The sequence below is a fragment of the Ambystoma mexicanum genome, chromosome 8, assembly GCF_040938575.1.
Source record: "Ambystoma mexicanum isolate Mex_15411 chromosome 8, UKY_AmexF1_1, whole genome shotgun sequence".
Lineage (NCBI taxonomy): Eukaryota > Metazoa > Chordata > Amphibia > Caudata > Ambystomatidae > Ambystoma > Ambystoma mexicanum.
In genome coordinates, this window is record NC_090929.1 from 1,629,054,284 (window position 1) to 1,629,078,237 (window position 23,954).

General features: G+C 47.7%; 1 protein-coding gene across 1 annotated transcript in view; it reads left to right on the forward strand.

Moving 5' to 3' along the window:
- The window catches only part of CCDC172 (coiled-coil domain containing 172), a 1,280,439-nt gene that overhangs the window by 768,962 nt on the left and 487,523 nt on the right, over positions 1–23,954 (forward strand). Inside the window, exon 5 of the mRNA XM_069612213.1 lies at positions 15,894–15,995. Within this exon, the coding sequence (XP_069468314.1) occupies positions 15,894–15,995 (102 nt within the window). The remainder of the gene's footprint in view (positions 1–15,893; positions 15,996–23,954) is intronic.

Below are 23,954 nucleotides of genomic sequence, written 5' to 3' on the forward strand. Positions count from 1 at the left end.
GAGGTTGGCGGAACTGGAGAGGAGGGAGGTGGAGACTACGCTAAAACTGGACGATCTACAGAACAGGGAACACTGCAACAACCTGCGTGTTTTTGGCTTCCCGGGAAAAGATGGAGAGACGGAGGGTGACATCAGGAGAGCCATCACGGAAGTGATATGTACGCTCTTCGGAGACGACACCATGGATGAACCCACCAATGACTGGGCCCACAGAGAGGGGGGAGGCAGAAGGGGCCGGCGCTTGGTATCGGCACGCGTCCACTACTACAAAGGACGAGTATCCTTGAGCATGCCAGGAGAGCAGGCCCCATCAACTATGATGAAGCCCAAGTGACCGTTTTCCAGGACCTTTCAGCACTGTCTCTTACAAGAAGAAGGATGTGCAACCCGCTCACCAAATGGCTGTCAGATAAAGGAGTGAGATATCGCCATGAAAGCAACATAAGTAGAGTTTCAGAAGAACTCATGGGGGACTCATGGCTCCAGGCAGCAGACCCGGGAGAGACCGCTGGATCAAGTGCTCAGCCCGTGGGAGCCAGAAATAGACGCAAGATGGCAGGGGCCAACGAGTATAAGAAGCTCAATACCCACTGAGGGACCCTTCGGCTCATGATCTGGCCATACGAGGCGGAAGACGCTGGTAAATGTCGCTGTGGACAGCGAGAACTGACGGCGGGCTGACTATGTGGGAGATTAAGAGTCGCTGTTGAAAGCGAGGGCTGACGATGGGCTGTATTTGAGGGGAATTGCAAGGGGGAGGCCTGTAAAGAGCAGTAAGATGGGCTAAAAGCATGCCTCATCAACTTGGGGGCAATGATTGTGTCGGAAGACTGCTGGGGCTGGGGGTGGAGGAGGGCTTAGTAACAATAGGGTGTGGTTTGAGAAAGTCCCGTAGACTCGAGACCTTCTGGTGATCCTATCCTGACTTGTAGCGGTATGTATGGGTGTGGGGGTCGGATGCTATAAGGTGGGGGGTGTTGGCAGTTTGGGGTTCACACAGAGGGAGTTTACATGGTTTGATGCTTTTTCAGTGGTTATGGGGACAGTTCTATCACAAAGTGGTATGATTTCTCAAGGGGAGGGATTACACAAATGGAAGGAATGGCACTGGAGAGGGCTACATTTGCCTTACAAGCAATCATTGACCCTACGAAAATTTAGACAGGCTGAACTGGAAATCCTCATGGTTCATCAGACACACTGGCAGAGGGGCAAGGAACCAAGACTTGGGGCGAAACAGGTGGGTGGGGGGTCCTCACGGCTTCGAGTATGAAGATAAAAAGTGGGGTGGCGATCATTGTGTCAGCACACCTGGGACTGGTGGTGGATGGGACACAAAGGGACCCGGGCGGGCACTATCTGTTCATCAAGGTAAGCCTGAAAGGTGAAAGGATTACCCTGTGCTTGATATACACCCCCACCCGGGGCAGGTAGACTTCTGGGAAGGTGTCAAGCCTTAACTGTTGACATTTGTGGAAGGCCACCTGGTGGTGGGAGATTTTGATATAGTCCTGGACCCAAAGAGGGACCGCAACAGACCAGGAGTGGGTGCGGGTGATACCATGACAGGGCCGCCACCAGGAGATTTGGAAGCATTAACCGGGACCTGGGCCTTGTTGACTTACTACGAGAGGGGGAGGAGGGAGATTGACCTTTCACATTTCTTCTGAGCGGGTCACAACTCCTACTCCTGCATCGATATGATATTAGTCGATACCGAATTGAAGGTCGTATCCCCAGTCCCGTGGTTGGACCATGACATGGTGGTGTGCACGGTGGGACACCCCCACATACGGAGGACCCTGTGTGGGTGGCGCTGCAATGATTTCTTGGTGCAAACAATTTGGGAGGGTTTTAAGACAACAATTCGGGGGGTGTTCATTAGAATAGGTTCTCATAAAAGAAAGAGAGGGAGAAAGAGGAGGGGGAGTTGAGGTGTAAGATCTGAGACCTACAGCCGGGTGGACATGGGAGGACGAGTCTCATGCCGTCTAGTGCGGAGGAGCTGAGGCTCCATAGGGCCAAGCTCAAGGTGTTCCTAGTTCAGGACATGGGAAAAAAAAATGACTGTTCCTAAAGCAAAAATACCATGAGAGAAGGGAGAGAGCGGATAAAATACTTGCGTGGAGACTGAGAGTGGAGAGGAAGAAGAAGCAGAATGGAACTGTAAGGGGTGAGAGCGGGGTGTCTGTGCACGACCCTGAGGAATTTGCCAGTTCTATGAAGAGCTCTATACATGTGAATTTGAAGGTGACGAGGGGCAAATAGCTACGTTTCTGAATGCCCTGGCCTTACCAGGGATATAACAGGGGGAAGCAGCCCACCTAGGTGAGCCCATCTCGGAAGAGGAGGTTGTTCAGTCTATCAAGGGGCTGAAGTCAGGCACAGCCCCAGGGAGCGATGGCTTCTCAGTACAATTTTATAAGAGGTTTAGATCCACACTGGCCCCATATATGGCTCTATGGTATTTAACGCAGTGTTGGCTGGAGTCCCCTTGCCACACTCAATGTTGCAAGTAGTTCTTGTAACGATACACAAAGAGGGAAGAGTCCCGGAACAGTGTGCCTCGTACAACCCGATATCCCTACTAAATAGCTATGTGAAGATCCTGGCTAAAATCCTTGGTGCTAGGCTGGAGAGTGTTATGCCGTCCCTGATTCATGGGGATCAAGTGGGTTTTATAAAGGGTAGAGAGGGCGCCAATAACATCCGGAAAACAATTAATCTGCTGCACCAGGCTCAGACCCAGGGGACTGACGCGTGCCTTGTCTCGGTGGACTCAGAGAAAGCCTTCAACAGGGTGGAATGGTCCTTTATGAAACTGGTTTTGAAGAGAATGGACCTTGGGCAGGGATTTTTGAAATGGGTGGAGGCTTTGTACACGCAGCCGACAGCGCGAGTATGGGCGAATGGAATAATGTCTGCAGCATTCTGCCTGACACGTAGGACGAGACAGGGATTTCCCTTATCGCCGCTACTATACGCCCTCTTGATAGAGCCACTGGCGATCGTGATCAGAACCAACCAGGGGATCAGGGGTATTAGGTGTGGGGAGGTAGAGTTTAAACTATCCCTTTTTGCAGATGATATCTTGGCATATACCACCGAGGTTGGCTCCTCGCTCCTGAAGTTCTTAGAACAAATACATGGCTATGGGCGCCATTCGGGCCTGAAAATCAACGTAGATAAATCCACCATTATGCCCGTGGATCCAGGATGCTCGGTTTCGGGGAACCGTACCCGATACTCAGGGATGAGGGTCGAACAAGCTCGAACCAAGTACTTGGGGTAATATTGACAAGGGATCTCTCGGGCCTTGCGAAAGAGAATTTTGATCCTATATTACTTAAGGTTAAAGAGGACCTCCAGAAATGGAGGCCCCTGAACTTATCGTGGTATGGGCAGATGGTGGCGGTGCACATGAATATCCTCCCTAGGCTACTCTATCTGTTTACTGCCCTTCCATTGAGACTCCCGGGAGCCTTCTTTGGGAAATTGAAGGGGGTAATAGCCTGATTCATCTGGCAGGACAGGATAAGAGACCTCAAGTGAAGTGGGTTACCCTGACACTCCCACAGGATCAGGGGGGCTTTGGCTTCCCGGATCCGTACCTATATTTTAAAGCAGCCCAACTGAGAGTACTGCTGGAACACTCGAGGGAGTGCCTTAAGACCTACTGGTCTTACCTGGAGGACTTGGAAATGCTCCCGTTAAAGGTGAGGGACTACCTATGGGATCTGTCTAGGGACATCTCGATAAGCAAGAGAGCACCCCACACTGGACGTTCTGTGGGCCCTATCGAAGAACAATGGTGTAAATAGAATTCTTTCGTTCTGGCCCTCACCGATGGCTTCGGTTTGGGCCCCCCCGTTCCATCTGACGAAGCAGGGGATGAGGTGTGCCCAACACTGGTCGGATAGGGGGTCAGAGAGGGTGGGACAGTTATTTGGAGAGGGTCAATTTAGGGGTTATGAGGAAATCCAAGAGGGACTGGGCAGGGACAGGATTTCAATCTTTGAATACCTGAGGTTGAAGGGGATGCTTACGGACCCGAAGTGGGACACCCGCCTATCCAGAAACCTAACCCAATTTGAGAAATGGCTGGACGGGACCACCACCCAGAGGGGCACTCTTTCTGGCATATATAAGATGCTACTCCAGGTCTCAACTCCAGAGTTGGACAGATACACTTTTAAGAGATATTAGGTGGAACTAGCAGGGGGTGAAATTACGGAACAGACGAGGACTGGCCTAGAATCTTCTGGGTGACATTCCACAGCAATCTATTCAACCCCGCCATCGAACATACATTTAAGATGCTGCAAGGGTGGCATAGAGATACACTGAAAATGTCAAGAATGTCCACGGACACATCACCCATGTGCCCCAGGGGCTGTGGTTTGGTGGGGTCCCACGCTGACATGTGGTGGGATTGTCCCAGAATTTGCATCTTCTGGCAAGGGCTCCTTAGCTGGATGAAGGACATTGTAGGGGCCGAGCTGAGCCTCAACCCGCTCCAGATACTACTATGAATCCCGACCGGGAACCAAGGAGAGTACCGGTTGCCTAGGGTGTGTGAGGCGATGTTAAGGGACCGGCGACTGGCAGTGGGCCAACATTGGAAGGTGGGGAGATTGCCCACGAGGCGGGAATGGGAATGTAAACTGTGTAACATGATTGAAATGGAGAGGTTGACGGCCATTGTGAACGACTACGGGGAGTACTTCAGGGAGGAATGGGGCTATTGCTGTGCAGGATGTAGGGTAATAGAGTCTGAGGGAGAAGCTGGGAAAGTGCTGAAGAGATCCGCTGGGCTGACCCGAAAGAGGGGAGCCAATCAAATACACTCCACACCACTTAATGCAACGACTATCACTGTGTATCCATCCCCGAGAGGTTATATTGTTGTTTAAATGTTTGTTCCATGAACGCACTGATTGAGAGAAGGAGGGAAGGAGGGGGGGAGAGGAAGAGACCAACTGTATCAAACATGTGCGTAAGAAACACTGTGTTGTTATTGATTGTTAAAATGCAAATAAAAACCAAAGTTTAAAAAAAAAAAAGAAACGGAACTGCTAATCAGAAAAACACAGGCCTTTCCTTCCATCTCTCCTTATCCCACACATTGCTTTGAAGCAATGCATTGGTAATCAAGCCTTCAGTATATTATTCCTCACTCATGACAAATGTTTCATGTCCTTTTTTGTGTTTAAATACTTTTTAATCCCTGCCAAATTCACTATTTGGACAAATGTTTCAATTTTGTCTTGGGTGGAGAACCTCCAAATCCTATTTCAAGAGGATGAGATTGCTGGCGACATTTGCTGACACAGTCTAATATAGGCCACGTACAAAAACATTGCCAGGGCCACTGTGGGTTCCTAGTCCACTCCTGCCTGTGTTTGGCCGTGTTGCTATACTTCGTTATTGTGTACTAAGTTGTATTTCACCCATATGCAAAGACCCAAAATATACTGGCCGCACAAAAACGTTTTTTCTCAGAGGGTTAATGGCCAGCTCCTCACGAGCATTAGAAATGTCACTGCACACATCCCACACAGCGTCTCACACATGTGGCATGGTTCCTTTAAGGAGCTATGAGGGGATACGTCACTGCGCCTCGTTAATAAATACGGCACGCCTCGGCACGCAGACGGTGCATGAACAAGAACCAAAGACTAAACATGCTGCGTCTGTGTCTCTGTTCGGTGCTGTGGAGGGCATTCATGCACCCATGCCTGCTGGTCCCATCAGAACACCACCTCTCATCTTTTCTGGAAACCTCATCCTATCTCGACCACTTTCAGTCGGGTTTCCGGCCGGGGCGTGGAACTGAAAGTGCCCTTGTGTCCACTGTGGACGATTTGGCCAGACTGGTTGACCGGGGTGGAGTGGGAGCCCTGATATTGTTAGATCTTTCTGCGGCATTCCCCTCTGGCCCTGTCTTGGCCTGGTTTACATCTTTCCTTGATGACGGGTTAATCGCTTTCTCATGCTCCTTTTCTATCCTCTTCTCACTTGCTCTCTTGTGGTGTTCCCCAAGGCTCTGCCTTGTCCCGGTGCTATTTAATATCTATGTTCAGCCTTCGGTTGGTCTCGTCCGCTCTCGCGGCTTCCGCTGCTACTCCTATGCCGACGACACCCAGATCCTGGTCCGCTTAGACCTTGACCAGGCTGAGGTGTCGTTGCTCCTATGTTAATGCTTTGTGGCTGTGAAAGGCTGGATGAACAATTACTGGCTTAACCTCAACAGAGACAAGACAGAGGTTCTGGGGGTGGATTCTTCCCCGGATTCTGCTCTCTGGACCTCTACTTTCTGGCCGTCTGTTCTGGGTGATTCTCCAATTTCGGTGACAGCGGTTACAAATCTGGGAGCCTACCTTTCCTCCGCGCTGTCGGTGGCCCCCCAGATTAGTGCAGTGTTTAAGACGGGCAACATCCTTCTTAAAGTGCTCCTCAAGGTCTTACCATTCTGGCCTGCTCCTCTGCAGCCCTTGTTGGTTGCTTCGCATAACCTACTGTAAAGCCCGGTACCTAGCTCAGCCTACTGGCCTGATACATCGGTTGCAGCTCCTGCAGAACCTTGCTGCTCAGGTTGCCACCTCTACTCATTATGGTTCTCATATCAGCCCTGTACTACGCTCTCTTCACTGGCTGCTGGTCACCAAAAGGATCACATTTAAATCTATCTGCCTAATCCAACGGGCGTACTTTTGCCAGGGGGCAGACTATCTCCAGGACATGTTTCTACCGTATATCCCGGGACAAACTCTCTGTCTTGTGGTCATTCCTAAATTTTGTCTATCTAGGGTTGGCGGCCGTGCATTCTCAGTTTCAGCTGGATAACTATGGAACGACCTTCCTCTTGCCCTTAGGGGTACTGAGAACCATCTTCAATTCCGGCGCTCTCTAAAAACTCTGTTATTTTAGGCTACTAGTGTCGTCGAGTTTGCTGGTCGAATACTCGCGCCAAGATGCCCTTGGGCAAACGTGTGCGCTAGAAATTCGAGTAGCATAACATAACAACATAACACAGAGCAGATCACCGCTCTATAACAAACTGTATTGTCGAGTCTTTCTTTCTTGTTTATTGACGTCTGTCTCCATCTCTGTTGTACTTCCTGTGTGGGTCTTCCTCACTCTCACTTTCTTGAACTTTGTAGCCACGTGGCCATCTCTGTGAATATCAGTGGGTGTTATTGACATTATCCTGCTTACTCTTCTTCCTCATTACGAAATGTTTTTCCAAAGGAACGAGCAAGCATGAGAGGCAGTCGGTCCTGGTGATGGATTTGACATGTTGGTACCACTGTGCCTAGAGGAAATAAGCCTGACTCAGGGATAAGACAAATCACTCCTTGGCAGAGCCATGCTCTATTAAAACCCATTGGACAAGCTGTGGTCCATGGTGGCCAATATTTTTCAGACATCTGTTAATGTGCCCGCTAGGCATTTCTGGTCAGCCCTTGCTAGCCAATAATAACTTTCCCGAAAGGACAGCTTTTCTGGCAGGTTAAACGCCTTTAATTCGAAACATCCAAGACAGATGTGTGTAGTGGAGTAGCTGTGTGGACTCATTTGAAATGCATTTCCCCTACAATGATGCATCCTATAGTTGGCACGCCTGTGTGGTAACTCGCGGTATATTTTTTATTTTGATAGCAAAGAAAAGCAGAAAAATGTTGAATGAGAAGGTTTGAGTTAATCATGAACTATTGACAGTTTTCCATGCAATCATTTTTAGTTTGCACTATTGTGGCGGCTTAGTGCCACCTACAAGCCTAAACTATTGCATTACACTACAGATAAGGAGAAATGGCACACGAGGAGGGAAACAAAGCTTGTAGGTGGTGTTTGGTTAGTTGCCCACCAATCGACTGTCCATGGCTATGTTAATCCCTATGGCCATTCCCACGCAGTGCCTGCCCCTCCCCGCCCCAAACACCTCTTCATGGGATCTCTTTTAGCTCGCGTTACTCAAGCCTTACAATCAAACTTTGCACTCAAAGTGCCTGCCAGTGTTTTTTCAAAGCAGTCTTCTGAGAGTTAATGACTGAATTGGAGTTCTAAACATGCTACTAGTGTAATACACATGTCTTAACCAGATCAGGCGTTAACCACTCCATTTATAAGCACTACATATGTCCTTCGCTGAAGTCCTGTTAACGACAAGCATTGTCACAGCCAACAGTGCTGGCTTGTGTATAAGTATAGATGCCCATTGACTCGCACCATTTTGCACCTGCTATCATCGATATCCAGTTTATACTACTATGGCAGTATGGCTACACAAAAGCCTAAACTGTTGCATTCACAATGCTGGTTAGTTATTGGCGAGGGATGAGTCAAAACGGATTTGCAAATGGTTGGTGCCCCCTTGTAATGTCACAGATGGGTTAAACAAACAGGCAGAGGAATTCCCAGTGGGTAAGACAGGTGCAAAGCTTCCCATGTATCACCATTTAAGGTTTAGCTCATAGATGCCAACTCAGACCTCTTCAAGATGCTCAGGTTCAGCCATTCCTGCAACTTTGCTCAACATCACTTTAGAATCTGGGATTTATAGTTTCCTTTTCCTCTTGCGAATAGAGGCCCACAGTTCCCAGCATTTGGCAGCAATGTATTCCTTTTATTGGTAAGGTCCCTTGACTGGGGTGCATGCTTTGAACTCTCACATACCCCCAAACCGGCATACAGACAGTGCTTTTTCCCCAACAGGCTGGCTCCTTTGAAAGGCTGGCAGCCCCCGAATCCCCTTTGCTTGTATGTACATAGTCTTCCAACTGGAGGAATTGAAAAGGAAATGGTTTTGAGGAAATGGTAATTGGCTTATTCACAACGCCCAGTCGTCCTAGACTATTGTCTTGCTCTTTTAATCCCACTGTTTGCCCAGCTTTACCCAGGGGGTGAGAAAAGGTTTGGACGGGCAAGTGCGGTGCCATGTGGACGGATATCTGTGATTTCTTGGCGACAGAGAGTGCCTCAGGTAAATACCTTCATCTGTAGATTCCCTTGGATCACCTTATCCATTTGATGGATTACAGTCATAAGCAAGTCAGGCTGTTTGTCTAGTCTGTCATTGAAAAGCAGCAGCATTGCTATGAAGCTCCCATTCCGCCACCATCGAGCGCTGTCCAGGAAACAGCCAAAAGCACTAGGCCTTTAAATGGAGCCAAGCCATGTAGCCCTGCCTTGGGAATAAAGCACCTGAGCCTTGTGTCAGTTTCCCCTGATCGAGACGCCATGCTGGAGAGGGTGGATGCTGCTCTGTATCCAGACAAGTCCTATATCAAGTCTACTTTGTTTCTGTGTGTGTCTGTTTGTTTGTTTGTCTGTTTGTTGTATCTCTTGTTTCCAGGCTGTTCTTTGTGGCCATTTTAGCACTTTCAGCATCATCCACGGCATGGCAATTGGCACCCTTGGCATTTAAGCCTTTGTGCAGATCTTTATAGTCAGTGGTTGCTGTGTTCATAGGTACTATGTTGGCCAGGAGATGCTGCTTGAAGAGCATAGTTTTAGCAAGTGCTTGAACTCTAGTAAAGAGGGATGTGCAAAGAAAGGTTTGACACTGTGTTAGTCCTGTTTTAAAATCCACAAATCCACATTTTGATGCCTTTTATTCAATGCATTCAAAGGATTAGGCTGACATGGTGCCATGCATAAGCTTTTGAAGTCCCATAGACTTCTTTGCCAGATGGTGGTCAGAGAGGGACTGCCGTCTGGTAAAAAGGTTTATGGTACTAGAAAGCAAATGCTAACTGAAAACATTGTAATGAGGTGGGACAATGCATTCTTTTTTGAAGTCCGATAGACTTCTCCATCTGATGAAGAAGTAAGAAGTGTACGGGACTTTGAAAACTAATACTGACTGAAAACAGGGTACCATGCATTTGCTTTTGAAGTCCCATAGTGGTCTTCATCAGATGGTGGTCACAACATAATGTGTTTAGTTAGTCCAATAAAAAGTATCAAGACTAGTAAACAGGGGACAAATATAACTTTGGTAGAAACGTCAAGATGCTGGGCTCGAGGCTAAAGCATGTCTTTTGCCCCTTCTTGTGTCTCAGTGTTTCTGGTCCACTCTTCTATTGCAACTGAAGCCTCCTGTGGTCTGGCATGCATCTGTTTATGGTCTGCTCTTCTATTGCAGCTGAAGCCTCCTGTGGTCTGGCATGCATCCGTCTCTGGTCCATTCTTTTATTGCAGCTGAAGCCTCCTGTGGTCTGGCATGCATCTGTTTCTGGTCCACTCTTCTATTGCAGCTGAACCCTCCTGTGGTCTGGCATGCATATGTTTATGGTCTGCTCTTCTATTGCAGCTGTACCCTCCTGTGGTCTGACATGCATCTGTTTATGGTCCGCTCTTCTATTGCAGCTGAAGCCTCCTGTGGGCTGGCATGCATCTCGTGCATCTGTTTCTGGCCCACTCTTCTATTGCAGCTGAACCCTCCTGTGGTCTGGCATGCATATGTTTATGGTCTGCTCTTCTATTGCAGCTGAAGCCTCCTGTTGTCTGACATGCATCTGTTTATAGTCCGCTCTTCTATTGCAGCTGAAGCCTCCTGTGGGCTGGCATGCATCTCGTGCATCTGTTTCTGGCCCACTCTTCTATTCCAGCTGAAGCCTCCTGTGTTCTGGCATGCATCTGTTTCTGGTCCACTCTTCTATTGCAGCTGAAGCCTCCTGTGGTCTGACATGCATTTGTTTATGGTCCACTCTTCTATTGCAGCTGAAGCCTCCTGTGTTCTGGCATGCATCTGTTTATGGTCCACTCTTCTCTTGCAGCTGAAGCCTCCTGTGGGCTGGCATGCATCTAATGCATCTGTTTCTGGGCCACTCTTCTATTGCAGCTGAAGCCTCCTTTGGTCTGGCATGCATCTGTTTCTGGTCCACTCTTATAGTGCATCTGAAGACTCCTGTGGTCTGGGATGCATCTGTGTTTGGTCCACTCTTCTGTTGCAGTTGAAGCCTCCTGTGGTCTGGCATGCATCTGTTTCTGGTCCACTCTTCTATTGCAGCTGAACCCTCCTGTGGTCTGGCATGCATCTGTTTCTGGTCCACTCTTATAGTGCAGCTGAAGCCTCCTGTGGTCTGGGATGCATCTGTGTTTGGTCCACTCTTCTATTGCAGCTGAAGCCTCCTGTCTGGCATGCATCTGTTTCTGGTCCGCTCTTCTATTGCAGCTGAAGCCTCCTGTGGTCTGACATGCATCTGTTTATGGTCCGCTCTTCTATTGCAGCTGAAGCCTCCTATGGGCCGGCATGCATCTGGTTCTGGCCCACTCTTCTATTGCAGCTGAAGCCTCCTGTGGTCTGGCATGCATCTGTTTCTGGCCCACTCTTCTGTTGCAGCTGAAGCGTCCTGTGGTCTGGCATGCATCTGTTTCTGGTCCACTCTTTTATTGAAGCTGAAGCCTCCTGTGGTCTGGCATGCATCCGTTTCTGGTCCACTCTTTTATTGCAGCTGAAGCCTCCTGTGGTCTGGAATGCATCTGTTTCTGGTCCCCTCTTCTATTGCAGTAGAAGCCTCCTGTTGTCTGGCATGCATCTGTTGCTGGTCCACTCTTCCATTGCAGCGGAAGCCTCCTGTGGTCTGGCATGCATCTGTTTCTGGTCCACTCCTCCATTGCAGCGGAAGCCTCCTGTGGTATGACATGCATCTTTTCTGGTCCACTCCTCCATTGCAGCTGAAGCCTCCTGTGGTCTGGCATGCATCTGTTTCTGGTCCACTCTTCTATTGCAGCTGGAGCCTCCTTTGGTCTGGCATGCATCTGTTTCTGGTCCACTCAAGTCTCCTGTGATCTGCATGCATCTGTTTCTGGTCCACTCTTCTATTGCAGCTGAAGCCTCCTGTGGTCTGGCATGCATCTGTTTCTGCTCCACTCTTCTATTGCAGCTGAAGCTTCTTGTTTTCTGGCATACATCTGTTTCTGGGCCACTCTTCTATTTCAGCTGAAGCCTCCTGTGGGCTGGCATGCATCTCATGCATCTGTTTTTGGTCCACTCTTCTATTGCAGCTGAAGCCTCCTGTGGTCTGGGAAGCACCTGTTTCTGGTCCACTCTTCTATTGCAGCTGAAGCCTCCTGTATTCTGGCATGCATCTGTTTCTGGTCCACTCTTCTATTGCAGCGGAAGCCTCCTGTGGTCAGGTATGCATCTGTTTCTGGTCCATTCTTCTATTGAAGCTGAAGCCTCCTGTGTTCTGGCATGCACCGGTTTCAGCCTCCTGTGGTCTGGCATGCATCTGTTTCTGGTCCATTCTTCTATTGCAGCTGAAGCCTCCTTTGGTCTGGCATGCATCTACTTTTATGTTTTCTTTGCCAAGGTTTTGGATATCATGCAGTCTGTCTTCACGGGAAAGTGGTTGTGTGCACATTGACCAGGATTGGGCTGATAAGTTTCCTTTTGAGCGTGCCTGAGTTGGGTGGTGGGGTACAAAACTGCCTTCTGGGCACTCAAAGTGTAGTCAATTGGTCTTGGAGCAAGGCATTGCCGCCTTTGATGTGGGCTAACGGCATGGCTTGGAGGGTAGCTTGGAAATTGGCGGTGTGGTACAATACGCTAGCTCAATATTTCGTACCATGTTTAGATGGCGGCGGCCAGGTTGCAGTTTGCAAGAAGTAAGACCAGTATTGACATTATTGATAATGATGGACCGGGGCCCATGTGTGGTATCGCTTGTACTGATGTGAATGGTATATCTTGTTCTTCAGCTTGTACGGGGATGAGAGGAAGGCAGCTATAACAAGGACGCAGAACCCTGTTTGAAAAAAATATATTTAGTAGAAGCTCGGAAGGTATGAGTGAGACTCGCGGTCCGTAGTACAGTAAGAAGGAAATCTAGATGGGTCACAGATTTGTACATATAGAACTATTTTGCTAATCTTTTGGGGAAGATGTGTTATAATGCTCTACCTGCTGTTCTCCCCTCGCTCTATTGGCCGTGGAATTAGATGTGATTGTGCGCCTCCACAGGGTGGATTTGTATTTGGGATCTAAAGCTGATGAGGGTGGTCAGTGGACAGTGTTATTTATTCATTTTAATATTTTTATAAAGCACAAAACATGCCCAAGAAGACGTCCGAGCACTGCACAGTGAATAGCAAGAAGGTATCAGAAGTAGTAAGGCCAAGCCAGAAGATAGTCAGCAACATCAAAAGTCAGGCGTTACTAACACTAAAAATCTCCTGACTAGCAAAACTACCCCGTTATCATATTTCTGAGGCAAGGTCTAACAGGCGGCTTATCCTGTTTCCTAAATATTATAATATATTATAAGGGGGCGCTGGAACATACAATCTCTATCATGAGTAAAAGGTGGTGGCAAAAGATTGAAAGAGAGGTGGTGCCAAGGGGGAACAATGAGAATGCGAGGGATTACTTGCCCTGGATAGTCACGGATAGATTTCCAAGGGTGAGGGCTAAACTGGAAAGGCTATTATGTCTGTTAGGGAGAATTCTCCCAAATGTGCTAATTTCCCTTACCTTTTGAGACCCCCAGCAACTTTGCTGGATTTCTAGGATTTGATTTTTCTACCTGGGAAGAATGTGAGCCTTTTTTCCTCACTCTTCCTTGTATTTTGTGTGTGTTACTTTTGTGTTCTTTGGTTATGGAGTTTTAAAACAACTCCAATGGCATCATCTTTTTCTGTGTGTCACACAGCACCTTCAGTGGAGTGGCACAGGGATGTCTTTCAGACTTTTCAAGGTTTAAATACCTTCTCTGCTTCTCTGGGACTGACTAATGTCTCCCAGAGAATGTGAAGTTAAATTGACTTTACTAGTCTCTTTAAATTCCCCTAAGTCAAAACACTCATGTAACAGTAAAACGTTACCTTTTCCTACTTTAAATGGCTGGTGGCAGTGGTTTAGATCAACTACCGTGATTTTTCCCGACAGCTAACAACAGTATCTAAAAATCGGGTCAGCCATGTTTTTCAATATGGCACCCAAGACCTATCTGTAAAAACAGACTCTGGTCATCTTTTTTTGCCATTTCTTGTAGGAAACGTCAGGATGGCTGTCCAGCAAGGACAGCCACCCTGGTGTGTGAGTGACAACCATGGTTGAAATGAATGGGGGAAAACTGTTTAAAAGCAGGTCCCCGGGACTTGGAAAGCAGAGTCAACCACTGGAATGAAAGAACCCAAGACGAGCTAAAGCAAGAGGACTGCTGAAACTCCTGGATGACCGGTGAAGCCCTGCTGCAGGTCTGAATTGCCTGAAACTCCATCGACAGAGAAGCCCTTCAAAGTTAACTTCTTCCCTTGAGTTTGGTGGAAACAACCAACTCGCAAGCCACCTGGACACCGTCACCATCTGGTTGAATTTTCATCAGAGTGCTGATAGCCAGAGGGAAGGAAACCAGCTGGTGGACTTTAAGGCACTCACACCTTTAACTGACGTCTTGCTACAGCTTTTGGCCCATCCCTGGGCAGTGCAGGAACCTCCCAACGTCCTCCTTCTTGTCCCCATGACTAAAGCTCAGGAACAGCAAGATCTGCTCGAACTGCCAGGAACAACTGCCTCAGCTACAGCTTTCTTCATTGACAAGGTACTGTGCAAACGCGGTCCGGAAATCTTTTCGGCCATCGAGAAAGTGCGTGAAACTTTCCTCAACTACGAAGGCTTGTCCTTCCCTTAGCATTCGTCAAACTTTTCGTCTAGCCAAATTCTTCTAATCTCTGTGGCAAAGACTTAACCGCTATTTACCAGAACTGTGCTATACTGTACAAAAGACTCTGAACCATTGACTTTGGCCCAGGCCTATTGAGAAGAATTGCTGGTTGTATCTAACTGAAACCCTTTGCCCCGCCTATGAATGTATTTGGACTGTCTAACCTTATAACCTTGTCTTTTTACTCCTTTAATAAGTATCTGAAGTGTCATTTGTTCATTTACTTACCGGTTGTATTTTTGTGGTTTATTAGTGTGTGATATTGAGCTGCTATGCTAGTGTAATGTCTTCTAACTGACTGAGTAAATGAATGTATATTCTTTTACCAAGAAACCTTGAGTACGTGTATATTTGAATCACTGTATTGGTTGGTTCTTTGTGTAACTTGTTCTACTGCTCACTTAAACTCTTGAGATAAGTCTGGCCGCTCAGCCATCACTACCACTTTACTGTCTAGTACAGGCTTGTACCAAAGGTGAGATTGTGCTTACACTTGTAGTCCTAATTACCTGTAGTGTTCCCAAAGGGTACTGTAGGTGACTCTGCCTAACACTGTCCAGGTGGCAAGAGGCATGACCTGCCATAGGTGATTGCCATTATCTTTCAGGAAACCTAAGCTGGGAAGTCACGGGTAGGAAGGAGCCCGAGACGCAGGGGCAGAGGGACAACGTGCATGTGTAGGGGTGCACGTAGACTTGCACAAGAAACAGAAATGGGGTTGATGTGGAAAGGCTGGAGGAAGTGAAACGGATAGCGGCCCATGCTGAAGTCCAGGACTCTGACGTGCTGGAGACAAATCTGCTGAGGCGAAAGCTCTGACATGGACATCTACTCGCGTTACCGCCTGGGCATTGTCTTGTTATTTCACCAGCAGGGCTATTGCATCTCATGGCCAGAGGGAGGAAGGGAGGGCGCGAAAGCAGGGCAATGAGGTGGCACAGAGCAGAATAAATGGGGACCAAGGACGGGCCAGCAAAATAGGAGAATGTCAGAAGGGACTTCTCTCTCCTCTGCTGCCACTCCTGAATCAGTGCGATGTATGCGTTTGGGAAAAGGGTCTGCACACATGTTTAGACAGGTACAGGTGCACATATTTAATTGTTCTACATTTCCAGTGTTTGCTGGACTGACTTTCAGTGTTGGATATTTGAGTACCGCCTGATGGTGTTGGTTTTTCTTTTCGATCATTTTAACATGCACTTCCCCTCTTCTGCCTAGAAATGGAGCGAATGGAACATGAACATGGCCACCTCAATGCCCTCCAGATGCAGAAGGACTCTCTGAAGGCGGAGCTAGTGGAACATCAGCTAAAGCTAAACGGTATGTCCCTTGCTTACATATAGAACCTGGCCTAAGCCTCTGAAATGCTTCTGCTCAAAGGTTTGCCTTGATGCATGTCCTGATCGCAGGAATTCTGTTTTGCACTGTTTTACAAACCCTTTTTGATAAGAAACCTCGCCTGCAGTAACAGAACCAGAAAGCAAGAACACAGTGCCTGATAGCCATTACGTTGTGTAAAAGGGGTGTTTGCGCGTTCAGTTCGCCTCCTTATGTTAAAGGCATGACGTGTATTGGGTTAGTTAAGGAAAGTGAGATCACGGGTTAGGGAGTGGCAGTAAGAACGAGGAAGAGGAGGCGTACTCTACTTTTTTTAATGTCATTTTCTGTATTTTAATGTAATTGTTTGAAGACGTCAACATTACAACACGAAAAATCTCCTGACTAGCCAAACGACCTCGTTATCATATTTCCGAGACAAAGACAAGTCCAACAGGAGACTTATCCTATTTCCTAAGCACTAGCTAAACGTTGAGACTTAGAATGCCTTGATTCCAGGTCCTCTGTGCCCAGTCCAATGCGATCAAAACCATGGCTATTCACTAAGCACCATAGGAATGAGCGGTAACGGAGGACGAACTCCAAGGGACCCTGCACACGTGCCACTTCCAGGCCTCATCCCACTTCTTGTTCGGACTGTGTGTAAAGAGGTTGGTCTCGGGACACCCCCATATGGAAAAGATCTGCTCCATAAGCTCCATCATCATCACTTCAACTACCCGTCCATGCATGATTCGGCTATGAGCAAGGTCACTGTTGGTCGGAGCTGCCAGAATGAGGTCCCCTGAAGGAAGGCATTGTGGAAGCCTACAGCAGGTCCTCGCAGATCTCAGGTAGGGCCCCTTCAACACTTTAATGTGGTTTATAGTCTTTGCATCGAATGCCAAAGCATCAAATGCTTTACCATAGAAAAAAAGCATCGAAAAAAAAGCATTGAATGCATTTTTTTTCTTTTTTTTTTAAATGGGGGGATACCTCCCACCCCCCTTTTATTAACCTCAAAAACCCATTATAATTAGAATAAACCCTTTACTATTGAAAAAAATGCATTCAATGTTTTTTATGCATTTTTTTCTATGGTAAGGCATTCAATGTTTTGGCATTCAATGCAAAGACTCGATACCCTTTAATGTCTTTCATGTTCCCACTGAACTGGGACACTAGCTCCTCGGAGACCACATGTGCAGTCTTTCTTTCTGAAGATGCCATGAGTGCTATCCTCCTCAAGAAAACCCCAGCTTTGAGTTCCCTGTTTGGTTTGAAGAGGGCTACCTTTGCCTCAATGCTCGTCACTCTCTGTGGGAAGGGAAGCCATACCTTACTCCATATCCAGGACTGTCCATGTGAACTACAAGAATTTAGAGGGGTGTTGGAAAGGATTTCTTTACATTGAGAAGAAATCCAATTCATGAAGGACAGTGTGTGTCGTCTCTAGGTCCTTCAGGGCTGCCTCTTCCAATCTGGACCACAGGATACAGTCGTTGAGGTAAGGAAAGGCATGCACAACCACTGCCATCCCCTTCCTGAATACTCTCAGGGCCGAAAGCAGGCCAAATGGGATGACTGGTAGTGAGTACTTCCCCAAGCAAAACAGAGGTAATGTAAATTCCTGGGGTGGACAGGGATGTGGACGTACTCGTCCTGCAGATCTAAAGAAATACGCCAGTCATGCAACTCTAGAGCTTGGAGGATGTGCACCTTGAAGACCATCTTGAAATGGTTCTTTCTGGGGTTCTTTTTCAGGAGTCTCAGATATGGATCCTCTAGCCTTCATTGGTACCAGGAAGTAAGGGGAATACCAGCCTTTCCAGATTTCCTCTGTTCGAACAAGTTCCAAAACTCCCTTCAGCAAAAATGGCTCTAATGGAGGTAGAAGCAAATAGGGAGGGATTTGGGAGGGTTTTCACAGAAAAGGCAGGCAGCCTGCAGGATCCATTTTTCCCAACCTTCTTATGATGGCTTTTAATTGGATGACGGTACTTCTAAACATACTGATACCAAACCTTTAGGTGGCTTAGATAAGCCTCTGCCCCATAGAGCAGACATTCCATCTGGGCTGCTGAGTTTGTTGCTGCTGCAAAGCTCATCTATCCTTTCGAGGGAAGTAGCATGGCTTGGAAATAGTTCTGAGAAGTATGAGTAAGTTGACAAAAGGGCACCCAAGACCTAAGATTGCTCAGGATTTATATTTTTAAAGGCGTATGCCATCCCTTGCTCCGATTAAGTCTTAGCCATCAGTTGGCATGTCTTGCACCACACCCTGACCTTCAGCTGCAAGGTTAGCAGATCTGGCCCATGAATTCCTCCCGATCACTGATGCTCTACCGTTAAACCTCCCTATGCAACCTGGAGCATCTAGATCTAGACCTGTTGCAAGAAATGCATTGCTGTGTCTTTCCCATCAGTAACCAGCTTCTTGAAGGCATCTATCATATTGGGATGCAAATGATGTCCAGCCAGTTCAGCTGCCTCCCACAAGTCATGAAAATAAGCCTACAGCTTACAAGATGCATGTACTGCTTCCAGGCACAAACGACATGATGGTGAGACCTTTCAGCTCCTGTCGGGGAAGTGTGGTCGGAAAGGCAGCAGGTCTGGGTCCCGCCATTGCACCTGCCATTATGAGGATTTCCGGAAAAGGAAGCACAGTCGGGAAAATATGTTCTGATGTCCCTCCCTGTGCTTTTTGGCTAAATATGTGTCTGCTCGTGGAAAAGAAGCAGATCTCTTCCAAAACAGTCAAAGATTATCTATGAGAGTCCAGCTAAAGGGCAGCAGAGGTGCTTTAGATTCTTTTCTTCTAGGATGCTTGGAATTGTATGCACAACCACCTTCTCAGAGGGTGCCACTAAACCCAGGGTGCCATTGCTCTCTTAAGCATGGCACTGAATGAGCCAAAATCTGGATTTAGAGCCTGGATTGGTTCCAGAGCGATGTTTCACTTTGGAGATGTATCTGAATTCCCAGGTGTCCTAAACTCACTCTGAAGTTGGAGAACAGCTGCCTCTGACAGAACATCACTCAATTCTACCAGGTCTATATCTCTCATAGTGAAAAAAGGCTGATCTTCCTCGCCATCAACATCATCTGTTTGGAAAATGTTCCTGAACCTTTGCAACTGAGTCTGTATATTGCGATGTACATAGACAGCACTCCGTTTAGGTGTTCATGTCCTCAATGCAGGAAGACAAACATGATTGCTAAACTAGGGTAGTATTTACTTGCTTTAAATGTGCATTATAAAAGTGTTGTACATATTACATTATTACTTTTGTAATGTACATTTTTTAAAAGGGCATGCATCCAGAAGAGAAAGCCAAAAGGTGAATCAATTAGAAATCCCTGAAGATGATTTTAATTTAAACCCAGAACTTGAGAAAAAAGCACGTTTCCGGTTCAATTAAATTATTGAAGAGGGCACTGTAAAATTACTCTAATATTAATTAGTAAGGATAATTGCTTGACTGTCATCCGATGTCACAAAGATAAATGGCATTTGGTTCTTGATGGATTTTGTTCTATCATCAGCAGCCTGAGATATTACAATTTACGAAAAGTAGGCCCTATAAAAAATGTATCTGAAATAGTATATTTGTTATGCCAAATGACAGGCGTCATTCTGGGGTGGGTAAATCTAGATAGGTGTAGCAATTCTCATATAATTTAATCTAGATTAGTACCCAGCAGGGGAAGGGGGTGGCAGCCTCCCAACCAATGAGGAGGCTCGGAATGGAGAAATTACCACATGGTAATCCCCCTGCTCCAAGCCTCCTTACGGCTGGAAGACGCCATTTTCCCCCGCCGCCGAATCAGGTAAGTGCACCGCCCTCACCACCCTCCACAGACTTCCCTTCGTCCCTTCGCCCCACTTACCTGCTTTCTTGCTCCTCTTCGGGAGCAGATGCGCTGGAAACACTTATTTTGATTGGATTGTGTCCTACCACATATTCCTAATCTTTGATATGTAATGTCCAGCTTCATCTGCTTCAGAAATAAAACTCGGCAGAGGGCCCAGTGCGTTGATGGTGTCGAGTTGATGTCCCTCGAAGGCCTCCGTCAAGGGTGATGTCATCGAAGGATATATATAGCATGCGCAGCACCGGTTGGCCTCTCTTCAGTTTTTCTGCAAACAGCGTTTGCTTTGTGTGAAATTCAGCGTGCCTCATCTGTGACGTATTGTTACTAAATCATCAAGAAAATTATGTCTCCTTCTTCGACACCGTAGAGGCCGAAGTCCGGTTTTAAGAAATGCAGAGATTGCGGGTCGAAGATGTCACTAACTGACCCACATCGTATCTGTGTGTGGTGCCTCGGGGAGGACCACGATACTACCGATTGTTCCAAGTGCCAATCCATGAGGGGAAAAGCCTTGAGGGAACAGAAGAGAAAACTTAAGGTTGGAAAAATCCCCCAATCACCTAAGCTCTGACCCGCTACGCCTTCGACCGACGAGTCGAGAGGCGACTCTCCTCGGAGGAAGAAGACCAAGCATTCTAGGTCGAGAAGTGGTTCCCACCACTCGTCATCATCTTCGAAGAAATCGAAGAGGCGGCACCGAAGGTCGTCTTCGTCGACTTCTTCAGCTGACGGTTCCCCTGAAAGGGTTGCATGCCCTACAAAAAAATCAACAACACTAGCTGAATGGTAAGCCTACAGGGTGGAAATGTTGAAGATTTTCAACAAACAAAGCCATGCTCCGACGGAGCCTTCGAAAGAACCCAGAAAGTAGATGTCTCTACCGAAAACCTGTGTGCCCTTAAGCCCGGGTGAAAGGCCTTATATGCATCGAGAGCCCATGAGGCCTCGATCAGAAAAATCACAGGATCACTCGAGACATAGGGAAAAGTCGAGGTCATCGAAACCATCAACACCTTTGACGCTGGTGGTGCCTTCGGCGCCCGCCAGGCCCTCGACAGCTACTAAGCCCTCGACGCCAGTGTCCACATCGACGTCAAAGTCTCTGACGCCAACTGCGCCACATTTGCCAGCTAAGCTGTCAGAGCCAAGCGCCTCCTCAAAATCAGCGTTGATAAAGAAAATGTTGATGGCTTCGACAACGCCGAATCCTCTGGGTACAAAACACTGACAAAATATATACTCCACTCCCGAAGAAAGAGTTCTTCAAGTCTCTTACTTCTATTTTTGAAGAGGAAGAGCATTCTGACAATGATGTAGCCCCATTTGGCTTGCAATATGATACGCCTAATGTACCAGAGAGCTTTATATCTGAAGAAAGCAGAATGCAGGAATTGTATGAAAACTTGCAAACAGCAAGTGGAGTTGATACCTCTCCAGAACCAGGGGAACATGCAGACTCTTCTTATAGACAGCTCATGTCTAAAGTGGTCTAGTACTTGGGTTGGAGTAGGCTCCCATTACTCTATGACCAAGACAACCTCAGAGACATTCTGGACGAGGGTCCACAAACTGATCCCATTTTGCCTTTTCATGTGGCACTGCAAAAAAGGGTGGCTAGGAACTGGGAGACTCTGGTTTTAATCCGGCAGTCGACAAGAACTTGACCAAAAAATACCGCCCCTCTAGTAGCGACCCTGACTACGTGTTGAAACACCCCACTCCGGAGAATCTGGTGGTGCAGGCAGCACCGGCTACTTCGAAACAGGCAGCATACCCTACCATCCTTCCTGATGGGGACGACAAGCGCGTAGATGGATGGTTGAGCAAGGTATTTTCCGCAGGGAGCAGGGCACTAAAATCTGCCAACTCCACTTGTGCCCTCGCAAAGTTTTCATATACTCTATGGGACTGTATCTCGCTGGTGGAAGAGCATATTCCGAAGGGGATGACAGGGACGGCTTCTTAGCTATTGTTAAGGATGGCAAAGAAGCCATGTGTGAGTCCCTTCAATCAGGATTGGATTCTGCAGCATCAGCAGATCCATGGCTACCAGCACCGTGATGCGCAGATTTGCGTGGTTAAGGAAGTCTTGTTTTGCACCTGATGTGCAATCTAGGCTTCTCAACATGCCTTGTGACGGGTCTCATCTTTTTGGCAACAAGACTGACGAGAGCCTTGAGAAGTTGCAGACCTCAAAGGCAGCAGCCAAATCTTTAGGTGCCGCTATTAGGCAACCTGAGCCTTTTCGTCCTAGTGGGCAACCTTGGAGGGGTAGATCTTTTCACTACTACTCCTCAGTTGGAAGGGTGAGAGGAATGGCCAGTCAAAGAGGCCAGAGAAGATTTCCTCGTGGCGGAAGCGGTAGAGGTCCGGAGCCGGCTCAAGCAGCAGCCTCCTTACCATCGGTCTCTGCAGCATCTAGAAGAATGATGAGACATTACTTTGGATAATTGGGCTCTGGAAACCGTAGCCCACGGTTACTGGCTTCCTTTTATAAGAAGACCTCAGAACAATCCACCGGGATCCACTCTTGGAGGATTCCGGAACCGCTCCTCGAGTAGGAAATTCTAACCCTGCTAGAGAAAGGTGCTATACAACCAGTACCTGTAGCGCAGAGGAACAAGGGATGGTACTCTCCTATTTTCTATTCCCAAAAAGGACAGAGGACTGAGAGCCCTCTTGGACTTGCGATACTTGAACAAGTTCCTCAGGAAGGACAAGTTCAAGATGGTCACACTTTCTCAGATCCTTCAGGTTCTCCAACTCCAAGATTGGTTGGTGTCATTGGACCTTCAGGATGCTTATTTTCATGTGCCAATCCATCTCAAGCCCAGGAAGTACCTGAGATTCACAGTTGGTGGTTCTTATTATCAGTTTCGAGTTTTGCATTCGGCCTGACCTCTGCCTGAGGGTTTTCACCAAACTGATGGCAGCAGTGGCAGTGAGTCTCAGGAGAGGGGGGGATTTACGTCTACCCCTATTTGGACGATTGGCTGATCAGGGCGCGTTTCTCCCGAACAAGCCCTAGATCATCTCAAAGTCAGCTGGCACTCTCTTCACAGACTGGGCTTCTCCCTCAATTACAAGAAGTCCCATATGACACCTTCCCAAAACCTCCAGTACATCGGAGCTGTGCTAGATACATCCTTGAAAAAGAGCTCGCCACCCGAGGTGAGGGCTCAAGACATTCTTCAGATGGTGACCAAATTTCAGAGTGCCCAGAGTCTTCCGGCCTTCGATTTTTTGAGGTTGCTCGGCCTCATGGCATCATTAATTTTTCTGGTGCCAGAGGTCCGCCTAATAATGAGATCCCTTCAATGGGCTCTCAGAACACAATGGTCCAAATTCTCAGGAAAGATGTCGGACCGACTTCAGATTGCAACCAGAGTCTCACAGGATCTTCTGTGGTGGGGCTGCTAGGAAAATATTCTGAAGGGAGAACCTTTTTGGCAACCATGGCTGGAGATTACAGTAGTGACGGATGCCTCACTCACGGGGTGGGGAGCCCACGCCAACGAGCTGACAGTCAACGGTCGTTGGTCTCCATCGGAGTCCAAACTACACATCAATCTTTTGGAGCTGAGAGCAATCAGGCTAGCGCTGAAGGCTGTTCTGCCCTCTGTATATGGAAAGAATGCCCTAATAAAATCGGACAACACAGTGGCCATGTACTACCTCAACAAGAGACAAGGTGTAGGGTCACTACCACTGTGCAGAGAAGCAATGCAGCTTTGGTACTGGGCAATTCAAGAAGGAATCTCCCTATTGGCAGTTCACCTAGCCGGAGAGGAGAATACGGCGGCGGATGCTCTGAGCAGGCAGAGCACAGTCTTCCACAAGTGGGAACTAGCTCAGGAAGTCCTTCAAGAGATCTTCACCCTTTTGGAAACCCTTCAGGTAGATCTGTTCACGTCAGAGATCAATCAGAAGTGCGAAAGATATTGCTCAAGGAAATTTCCCGCAAGAGGAGCTCTAGGAGACGTGTTTGTAGTGGACTGGGAGTTTCCACTCCTATATGCGTTCCCTCCGGTCCCTGTCATTCCTCATGGAATCAGGTTGAGAAGTTTCAGGAAATACATGATC